The 11879-nt window shown below is 41.7% G+C and overlaps 1 protein-coding gene across 1 annotated transcript; it reads right to left on the bottom strand.

Annotated features, from left to right (window-relative positions):
- Window positions 1-1479: 1479 nt before the first annotated feature.
- Window positions 1480-10560, bottom strand: LOC149841451 (endoglucanase 8-like). The gene is given in 6 exon segments (XM_090005270.1): window positions 1480-1830; window positions 3935-4098; window positions 7703-7814; window positions 8734-8805; window positions 8807-8896; window positions 10447-10560. Coding segments are annotated over 6 exon segments (903 nt in total).
- Between the last annotated feature and the right edge of the window lie 1319 nt (window positions 10561-11879).

Here is an 11879-nt window from a genome sequence, read left to right as displayed (position 1 = left end):
GGTCAGATAACATGACTCACTCAGATGAATCAGGTTGAGAAGTGGAGTGAAATCCTGTGACCTTTTTGAGCGTATGACTCTCCAACTCGAACTTTCATTGAGCTTCAGACTTCAGTTGTTGGTCACTTGGACGACATCACCAATTCTTCTTAGTGTTATTGTGTACATTATGCATGGTGTGCAAAAATAAGGCCTGCGGACTACTACCCATTTGCCATTTCTTGCGAGCGTGGTTGCTGTGAAATAAATTTTTTTTTTTGGACAGAGAAAGCTGGGGTTAGGCAGACCCCTACCAGTTATACATCCGTACCATTTGGGGTTCGAACTTGCAACGTCCCAACACAAGGTGACTGTCAATAACTGCTCTTGCCAGACAAGCAGAGCCCCGGTTGGTTGTTGCTCTAAAATATTGGAATCCATAAGCTCGAGAGTTATTGGAGTTTCCTCATTTCTATTTGGGAGGGTGTCGACGGGTCAGGTTTGGTTTGGACCCAGGTTGGAACCAGAGTTGGATCAGATTTTTGGGTATGGTATCGGATCTAGAACTGGGTCTAATCGGGTCTGTTATAAGAAAGACCATATCCGGACCCAATAAGAACTACATGAACCAAACCCATACCATATCGGATAAAACCATATTTTTTATCATTTTTACATTGAAAAATTACAGGTCTTAATCGGAACTCGGGTCGGGTCTGAGTCTGGTATAAATTTTCACAAACTATACCGTTCTTAATAGGAACTCGGGGGATTCGGTGGCAAAATCGGACCTTCGGATAAGGACCTGGGTCTTAATCGGGTCTTCTTATTTATCACCATACTTGGACCCTATAGGGTTTGGTTCGGGTCGGGTCCGGGTAAACCAGGTCCGTTGACACCCCTAGAGACCAAGCAATTAAAGGTGTTGGTTTATGCTGTTTGTGGGGTGTGAAACTGTTTCATTGAATTTGTTGAAATTCTAATGCTTCTTATTATTTCATTATAGAAGCTTCATTAGTTTATATTTCTTTACCTGTTTTGTTCTCTCATTTGGATATAGATTACAGAATATATCATTATAAAGAGCATTGATACTTTCGGATTGATTACACTATGGCTTATTCTCTTTTATTTACTCTTAGTTTAAATATAAATCGAAATTCTTTGAACCGGGGATGGAGGACATAAAACGGGGATGAAGGCGGGGGTGGAGGTTAAAATCCATCCCCGCCGGGGATGGAGGTTCTAATCTTGAGGCGGGGGTGGAGACCTTGTCCCCCGCCCCACTGCCTTCCCTACCCAAAAGTGAAGTATCAATAAATAAGAATATCATTATTATCAATAATTATTAACCCACATCATTAATATTTCCTTAATTAAGGACACTTGAAAAGCACAAAAGGTAACAAAAAACTCAAATAAAGCAATAATTACAAAAATCAGCTTTCTCCAATTGGGAATATGACAATATGTGTTATTCTCCACCAATCCCCAACTTTTTCAATCAATTATGCCAAAGTCCTTGGGGTCGGGATGGGCCCAGAAATGGGCGAGTAGGCCCACGAGAGGCGCGTTGATGTAGGTCGTGGGCTCGGTCTCCTGGAAGAAGGGCCTTGAGTCAGGGAACACGTCTGTGGAGTTGGGTACGCCAACGACTGCGCCCACCAGCATGTTCGGGTTGGGGTCCAGGCTGAAGAAGTAGCACGAACTGGCCTTACATCCGATCCGATCCAGGTGAGCCGAGGCTGAAGGTATGGAGCTGCCCCTGTGGGGTAAACATAGCGGGTACCGCGGACCGTATCCCACCATGTAGGACATCCTCATAGGGTTGTCCCTCAATATATAATCCACCTACAGAGTCATCACAGATTGACCTTGTGAGTGTTCTATGATTTGAAAAATATTAAAAAAAAAATGAGAATATAAAGTTATAAACTAGTGGCTTGAATGAGGGTGCGGCTTAATGCCTAGGATCTCATATTCATGTTTATGAATTTAACTTGGGTTTTTACGCTAAGAACAGAGGTAAGCAAACAAAATTAAAATCAGTTGAAATTCACGTATTTCTCACCTGATGGATGAGTCATTTTAAAGTTAGGGAGATGTCAACAAATTGGACTTGACAAAGATAGTAGCAGCAGACTACTGATTGGAATCCGATTCGGTTGAGACATGTGAGATTTACATGCAAATTTAATTTTTTTTTATTCTCCAAATCCATTTGTACATAAAACTCGTATCTCATTAGTCGGGCTACCGATACTTGTTTTAATCCTTTAATCTTGAACCCGACTTTCAGACCCGAGCAATCAAACACACATTTAAGGCTATGTTTGGGAGAGTTGAATTGGAGGTTGCGTTGTGATTTCCACCATGCTCTTATACTCTCTTGTTTATGGGAGCAGTGGCATTGCTTAAACAATGTTGCAAGGCCTAACACCACATTTCAACACCTTTCACCACCAGAGGATGTTTTTGGCAACTCCATCTCTCAACATCACACATTAGCCGAACGATATTTTGGCAACATTGAAACAAAACATAGCCTAAGTGTTGGGAGAGCCTTGCATTAAGATGGAAACACCATTTTCATGTGTTACAAAGATATGGTTTTTGCCTAAATGTGGGTCTTGAGAATGGAGTTGTCAAAAACATCCTCTTATATATGGTGTTGAAATGTGGTGCTGAGGTTGAGATTGCTGACTCCATTTTCACTGGGCTGTTTTGGCAACACCATTGATCCCAAACAACAGAGAGCATGAGGGCACTGGGGAAACTGCAACACTCTTCTGATTCAAAGAGAACCTAGACTTGAGACATGAGTGCTAAATGCTCTTAAATTCAAGGGCATAATGGTCATCTTAAAATCCAGAGATAAGGATGGTAATGGATCAGGGAGAAACGGGCCCGTCGTGCCTCACCCTGTGATGGAAGACATGAGACGGGGATGGAGGTTAAAATCAAAACCCTTGCAAGGATGGAGGCAGGGATGGACTTATGTTTTCTATTGCCCTCACCTGTTCTCTGATAGCCCGTTAGTAAACCTTTCTCTCATTCTTTAGGGATGTTCGTGAATAGGGGGGAAACGGGAACCCCCCTCGCCCCGTTTTGGACTGAGGATGAAGGACATGAAATGGGGATGGAGGTTAAAATCAAAACCCGTGCGGGGAGACTTAAGCTTTCCCCTACCTCGCCCTGTTCCCCGTTAGTAAACCTTCCTCTCCTTTAGTGATGGCAGTGGACCGGGGAGAAATAAAGCCCCACCCCGGCTCACCCCATTTGGACCTGGGATGGAGAACATGAAACAGAAATAGAGGCGGGGATGGAGGTTAAAACCAAAACTCGTGTGGGAATGGGGGGCAGAATTTTGAGATGGAGACCTTGTCCCCCTCCCCCACCCTGATCCACTGCCATCCCTATCCAGACATGATTGTAATCCGCAGTACTACAAGACAGGACTTGTTTATGACAAAATTGTCCTTCATAACTAGGGGTGTCAATGGGTTGGGTTTACCTAGATCCGACCCGAACCAAACCATATAAGGTTCAGGTATGGTGACAAATAATAAGACCCGATTAATACTGGATCCCGACTCAAATGTTTGATTAGTACATGGACCCACGTATAGTTTGTGAAATTTTATACCAGACTCAAGCAGGACCTGACAATGTTTTAATGTAAAAATGATAAAAAAAATATTATTTTATCAGGTGTGGTCCTGGTCGAGTTCATGTAGTTCTTATTGGGTCTGGGTATGGTTTATTTTATAGTAGACCCGACTCAACCTGGGGTTCAAACCCAGTACCGTACCCGAAAGTCTGGTTCAAGACTGGTTCCACCTGGGTCCTAACCAAACCCGATCCGTTGACACCCCTACTGATAACTGAGAATTTTCCAACAAAATAAAAAAGGGTTGTCAATGGGTGACTGGTGGGGCTTTAGCTTTTTGCTTACCTGGCGCTTAACTATTTGCTTGAGCTGGGCTGGTGTGGCAGAGACCTTTCCACATGGCACGACGTGATTGGAATGGCTTAAGTAGTTGGAGTAGGTCAGCAGCAAGAAAGACAGTGAGGTTACATGCTGCATGTTGCACCCACCGGTCTTGAAAATTAATCCACCTGTTGCCAAGTTACCACGGTAAAATTAAGTTCATCAAAAGAGTTTCCTTTCATCCGAGCAGTGACCGTAAGTACGGCCAGTATAGCCAGCCCCAATATATATCTGATTAGGACTGTCAACGAGTCGGTTTTGGTTCAGACCCAGGTAAAACTAGATTCAAACCAGATTTGAAGTGATAGTACCGAGTTAGGACTTGGGTCTAATTGGACTCATCATAAGAGAAACCATACCCGGATCCTATATGAACTACATGAACCAAACCCGGACCATAACAAATAAAATAATATCTTTTATCATTTTTACATTGAAATTTTGTGAATCCTAATTGGAACTTAGGTGGGGCCTGGGTCTAGTATAAAATTTCACAAACCATACCTAGCTCCATGTATTAATATGACCTTTCGAGTCTGACCCATATTCTAATCGAGTCTTCTTATTTATCACCAAACCCTGACCTTACAGGGTTCGGTATGGGTCGGGTCTAAATCCAACCAACTTGTTGACACCCCTATCTCTGATCTCGAGGGTAGTTTCCCCTTCCTCATAAGAAAAAAATAAAACGTGTTTGCTCCCTATCAAGAGGCAGCCAAACGAGTTGGGGTCTTGGTTATTTTATTTACCATCAATTTTATCATAGTTGGTAATTGTCACAGACTTACTTTTTTCAATAAGCCAATGTGGCGCGACAGTCCTTTATTACCATCGCAAGCTTTTATATCACTCAGTCACGAGCATAGAATGTTTCGCAAACCCACAATGCACCAAGCTGCCCAAGCTGACCAACCTAATGGCCAAAGGCCGCATACCAACATTTTTTCATGTGCTGAATCATTTTCATTGGCCTTGCTTACCACCCCGTACGCAGTTGCCTAGCAGAAGTTGATCAAGCACATTTCTAAATGCGCATTCCATGTAGTCTATGCCGCTTAGTGCATAGTCTTCCCATATCAGATATCACTTTCGAAAGAGGCACAAACTTTGCCTTAGCCTTACGTGCCATGAAGTGTATTGCAACTTCATGTATACGACATAGCAAAACCTCGTCACTGAATTAAAGAAAAAGACCTTGCGAACCCCAGTTTGAAGACCAGTTGATAATTGAACACAATAGCGAAGATCACCACCCAGACTCATTCGTCGATGCCTAGGCATTCACTTGCCTAGCCCTAAGTCACCATACACTGTTGGAATTACCTAATATGATCCTTGGGGGAATTAGCCCTAACCCACACACACCCTTGTGTGTCCAACCGCTATGCGTGGGATGATATTGTAAGTCGAGAGGTCCTTAACCAAATCTTCAAAGGCAACATTCTCTTATCCGCTGACACTGCTTAACCGAACAACGCTTCACGTCTGTGCCGCCACACAACGATGCACTAACGATAATATTGATGCCTATCGCATGTCGTGCTACCACCGCACATCACCGATCAAGCGAACACATATCGTGTGTTTCTACACTCGATGAATTTTATACTCAATAGAGTTTCGTACTGCACATGTCCTATTCTGAAAGATCTGTCCAGGACATTCTCCCCCCCCCTCAAAACCATTATTGTCCTCAACAATGCTGATGTAGGTAAGAACACAGTCTTCACTCATATGTCAGTTTCCCTTTATACTTATCTTTGTTTTACTCATTTTCTTCAATCTACTCAACTTATTCTGGTTTATATCTACCATCGTCGTAACATTTAACACGTTTAATTGCATTCCTTAATGTGCCTCTGATCACTTAGACAGTGATCTTCTGCTTTATTAACATCGATCATTCTCTGCTCGTGAGAATCCAGTATAATCTCAAAAACAAATAGGTCATCCTCGCCCGCACGACAAACTTGCCATCTTTATGCTCATGGCTTAGGTGCCTTCCAACCCCAGCAAGGGCAAGTCCAAGCCCTTTGTGGTCCTCACAAAGAAAGATGACCACCAATGCATGTTGCAGGGATATCAACTCTCTTAAGCACCAACTTGCAATTTTCTAACAATCCAAATTAGTCTTCAAGTGGGGGATGCCTTCTTACGTATCACCCTAAAGTGGTCATTCAATACGTCTTCCTAGGCACTCGTCTTCACATGGGCACCTTTGGCCCAATGCTGGAACTCTCCTTCTGAAGCAAGCATGTTGTACTCTTTCTCAGAGTCAGCAAAATATTTTTGCAAGAACCAACGAGCTACGAACAACAACTTTTTCTGCACACACAATCCATTGAGGATTTGTCAACTCAAGAGACCAAAACAACGAGCATTCTGCTCAATGTGGGTACTCCGCTAACCCACAATCTTGGGAGAGTATTTAGAAGTTTAATTAAGTCTCTGTACCCAAATGTGCAAATCCATCCAGCCGAATCTAATATGCATTCTTTGCATGCACAAGACAAACGTCACACTCCACCTATGAGCTTAACACACAACTAGTAGAAATCTTTAGCTTATCTATGTTCTCTTAGTCAACTGAACAACAACCTTACACTTCTGCTTATCATTGACACGATATCTCATACCATCATGTCAGCATCTTGCTTCAGTGCTCAGTCAACCACTCTTCAGCTGCGCAAAATTATGTAACAAAGATAAATCATCATTGTCCTTTTCAATGTCGCACACAATGAAGAATAAGGTCCCCGTGAATCTTTCTGCTTTGATATTAATTTTTCATGAACTTGTTTTTTCTAATAAGCCAGTGTGACGCGACGGTCCTTCCTTACTACCGCAAGCCTTTCTATCGCTCTGTCACGGGTATAGAATGCTTCACAAACCCGCGATGCGTCAAGCTATTTAAGCTGGTCAGCCTAACAACCAAAGGCCGCGTACCAACATCTTTCTATGTGTTGGATCATTTTTATTGGCCCGGTGCACCACCCCGTGCGCAGCTGCCTAGCAAAAGTTGATCAAACGCATCTCCAAATATGCATTCTATGTAGTCCATGCCGCTTAGTACATAGTTGTTTCATACCAACTATCACTTCTGAAAGATGCACAAACTTTGCCTTAGCCTTGTGTGCTATGAAGTGTATTACAGCTCCATGTGCACGACATAGCAAAACCTCGTCACAGAAGGAACAAGACCTTGTGGCCCTCAGTCCGGAGACCAATTGATGATTGAACACCATAGCGAAGAGCACCATCCAGACTCATTCTCCGACGTCTAGGCATTCACTCGCCTAGCCTCGAGTCACCGTACTCGGTTGAAATCACCTAATGTGATCTTTGAAGGAATTAACCCTAACCCACACGCACTCTCGTGCATCTAACCGCTATGCGTGGAACGATCTTGCAAGCTGAGAGGTCCTTAACCAAATCTCCAAAGGCGACATCCTCTGATCTGTTGGCATTGCTTAACCAAACAATGTTCCACGTTTGTGTCGCTACACAGTGATGCACTAACGACGATATTGATGCTTATCGCATGTCGTGCTATCACCGTACGTCACCGATCAAGCAAACCCATACCGCGCGTTCCTACACTCGATGCATTGTTTTACTCAATAGAGCTTCACATTGCACATGTCCTATTTCGAAAGATCGGACCGGGACAAGCCCGGGACAATAACAGTGCTAACATTAAGTCAAAAAACAAGTTAAAATAATTATATAAACCTGGTGAGTACTGAATGTGTGGATGGGATGTCCTCGGCAAGAGTGAGCAAATAAAGTTGTCCGCTTTCAGCTTAAAGAACTCCAAGTAATATGCCTCTCCCATCAAGACTTCCTGTTACAACTTGCAACAAATTTTTATGTAATTAACCGTGGTATGCCCCAAGGGGAGTTGGCGTAGTGGGGTTGGGGTTGGGGTTGGGGTTGTGGCTGCTAGATGGTCTCATGGGCGTCACCTCTTTATAATGTAGCATAGGCCTCAAAAGCCGGGGTCCTAACCTCGGAGTTTTATGTTGCCCGCATGATGACCATAGGTATGGCAGGCTGAACCAGTGCAGCCAGGTCTTCGTGCCGGGTGAGGGTTATTCAAGTTATAAATCCAAAAAAAAAAAAAACATGGTAGCCTAACTATGCCATGTATCAACAAAATCTCCATGAGCCACGGAGGCCCGAAAATAAATGATCATGATTTATCCCGATTTTCTAATTAATCAGGATTTATTAAAAGGTTGATATATACCAAGGATCAAGATTCCCAAGGAGATGCAGGGGACGAGTATGGTTTCAATATCAAAGACATAATAAAACATTTAAACGACTGGCATGAGCTTCATGCTTTTTTTCTTTTCTTTTAGCCATTAAATATAAAGAATGTTGGGTTTGCATTCCCATTTACTAAAAAAAATATCAGCGGCATAATTGTCCTCGTGCTCCTCTTTCCAAAACATGAAATAAAGACATTTCTCTTCCTATACCATGCTTTATATAGATCTGTGCTCAGCTTTACAAGCTCAGACCCAAGTTGGTCAAAAAGCTTGGCTGAGTCCTTGTGGCTCTAACTGTGCTCAGCTTTACAAGCCCAGACCCAAGTTGGTCAAAAGCTTGGCTGAGTCACTCAAAGCTCGAATCTCTAGGCTATGCGGCTTCTGTTCTATGTTGGATAATAAATATATAACAGAATTAGAGGGTGGGTTGGGTACATCACCAGCAGACCACAGGCTAACAGCCTCTCGCTGCTTGCCCTCTTTTATTACCGTGGAGATGAGGACGTTGATCCCTGCATGCTTGTTATCCCAAACAAACTCATTGATTGTCTCGTCCGCACCCCAGTACTATCTCGTTTATCTTGACCTACTCGTGGTAGGCTCGGTCCCTCGACGCCTTGTGCAGCCAGGCCGCAACCCATAGCAACTCGTCCTATTTTAGCATCCCCACCTAAATACTCAGTAGAAGCAAAACCAAGTTGACAGAGAGACCTATAAATGCTACTAAAAACAAGTGCAGAGAGACTGAGAGCTAACGGCGACTAAAAACAAAGGAAACAAAGGGCAGAGAGAGAACTCACGGCGACTAAAAAAGAGTGCAGAGAAAGTGATAAAAACGGCACTAAAACAAAAGGTAGGAAGAGAGAGAGACGCCTAATTGATGGAGACTGAAAACAAGAAAGAGAGAGACGCCTAACAGACGGAGACTGAAAACAATAGAGAGAGAGAGAGAGAGAGAACTGTAACTATCCTTAGAGAGAGAGTGCTAATTAACTGCGAGTAAAGGCAAGTACAGAATAATGTGTCGATGCTAAACCCATTTGATGCTAAACCGCGTGCTAAATAGGTTTTTCAACTTCTTCGGTCAGAATTTAAAAATAAAATAAAAAAAGATCAAAAAACATATTTAGCGTGTGGTTTAACACCAAATGGGTTTAGAACAGACTCATTACTCAAGCCCATATAAACCCCAACCCTCTCCCATTTCTCTCAACCTGAGCTTTCTCCTCTCCCCTCTCTCTCAAGTGCTTTCTCTCCCTCTTTCACGAGCTCTGCTTTGCTCTTTCTCTCCTCTTTGGTTTCAAAGTTGCAATTGAGATTCAGATTCTGTTTCAGTTTGGATCTAAAACTGATATCCAAATCTCATTATAATTTGAATCTAAATCTAGTTATTATTTGAAACAAGATCCAGTTGCTATTCAGATCCAAATCTAATTGTTATTCAGAACCAGATTCGGTTGCTATTATGATCTAAATTCATCTGCTATACAGATCTAGTTGCAGTTTGAATCCCTATCCAAAATCCAGATCTAGTGGTTGTTTGGTTCCCTATTTAGGATCCAGATCTAGTTGTTCAAATCTCTATTCAGGATCTAGATTTAGTTATTGTTTGGATCACTATCTAGGATTCAGATCTGATTGTTGAGCAGACCTATATTCAGTTGTTCAGATCTTGATTAAGTTGCTATTTGAATCCCAATCTAGCTGCTATTCAAATTTAGATTCATTTTTTATCTAGACTCAATTGATGGTCAGATCCATTACTAAGACCCCAAAACAGTTGTTATTCGGATTCATGCCCACTTGCATTTTGAATTTATACATATATCCAAACCTAGGATTCATACCCAATTCAAACCTAGATCTTCATATCCTAGTCAAGAGGTTGTTTAAGGTGGTTTATGTCGAGGTTATCGGTCTCATCTAATGTAGAGCATGAACCAATTTTTTATGAGTAGGCAAAAGCTTGGTTATAACTTGAAAGCATAGTTGCATTAGTACCCATTGCACCGAGAACTTGACCTTAAGTGGAGCAACTATCACTTGAAAGACAACGCGTTTATGCATGCTTCCGAGCTCATTGGTTCAATCTCAATTGCCTGACCCACTAAGTTAAAGTAAAATTTTCAACACAATCATTATAATCAAAAGGAGATCCATAACATCAACCACAAAATGGGTTGGTTTGCTCGCATAGCTAACCTTAACTCTCATTTGGATCATTGGATTTTGATCCCTATTACTCGCCCGCTGCACCATGCATGACCCGAACTGCACTTTGAACATCTCCATGATTGTCATGAATTTCTTCTCCATCGCATCAAACGGTTGATTCAATTCAACAATCTTTTGTTCAGTAATCAAGCCCCTTTCTTAGATGCAATCAAATATTTTCTGCAGATTTTGAACATTTTGATCGAGACGATCAACGCATCAAGAGATTCTTTGAGTTTGCTCTTCGAGATGTGTGTCACCATGATTGTCGAGTGGACAATCCCAAGCTTTGATATACATTTATATTGAAAAAGAGAACTCCAATACTACAACAGACTTAGGATGCATCCAAAATCCAAATGCAATTCAAATAAGATGCAAAACTAAAATGGACCTATCTAGATTCAAATTGAAAGGTTAATACTCCTCCAGCTCCTTCTAGCCTTTCTTCTTCTTCCTGGAACTGCCCGGATCCATCTCTACCTCTGCATTAGACTCCCAACAGGTATGTGGGTTTCACGGGTAAGTGACCCCACCTAGAGATTACTTGATTTGGTGGGGGACTTCATCATCAAAAAAACAATCTCATTCTCGAGAAAAGGTTTGTGGTATTTTGAAAATATTGGTTGTTCTTGGGGAAACGAGGGAGCATATGGGCACAAATAAAAATATGAAAGATATATATAACAGTATAAATAAAATATAATGATGTACAAAATACTAGAAAAACAGATTTTAACGTATTAATATCATGGTAAAGGTGTGATATTTTCACAATATATATGCTATATTTTATAGATATCATATATTTTGGGTATCATGTCTTCATTTGGAAATATGCATATTTGTGAGAGAGTATAGATCGAACACAATAAAGGAGGACCTAGACAGACCCGAAGAAATTAAGAAAATCGGGTGGTCGAGCTTGACCCAACACTGGATCTGAATTTTGATTAGCAGGTTCAATTATGGATTTGGATTTTTCTTGGATCTCATGTTGGGTTTTCATATCTGGTTATGGAAACTTAATTAAAAAGGGTTCGGTTAGTCCCATGGCATACCAAAGTTCGGATATATGCCATCTGGGTCTGGTAATATGCTTCAAATCTGGTTTGGACCATGCATGGTCTGATATGTGGCCCATTGGCATCTCTAGCAAGCCTAATTGTGAAATGGGTTCATCTAGTCAACCTATATCAAAAGTCATTTTGGATCTAGACTCCATTTGAGTAGTGACCGCGCCCAAGACTCACTCATTCTTACATTTAATCTTTTTACAGATGAATTCAAATGCTAAAATGATAACATTTTTTTTTTTTATTTATCTTGTAAATAGTCCAAAGGAAACCCCTATACCCCCATTAAATCACCAAGACATCAACCACACATTGTCTGGCCTCCCATCGGTAAAACCCAACCCT

Source organism: Nuphar pumila, chromosome 4, assembly GCF_984573655.1.
Source record: "Nuphar pumila chromosome 4, dmNupPumi1.hap1.1, whole genome shotgun sequence".
Taxonomy (NCBI): Eukaryota; Viridiplantae; Streptophyta; class Magnoliopsida; order Nymphaeales; family Nymphaeaceae; genus Nuphar; species Nuphar pumila.
The sequence above is the reverse complement of the archived record's forward strand: the minus strand, read 5'-3'. Positions and strand labels throughout refer to the sequence as shown.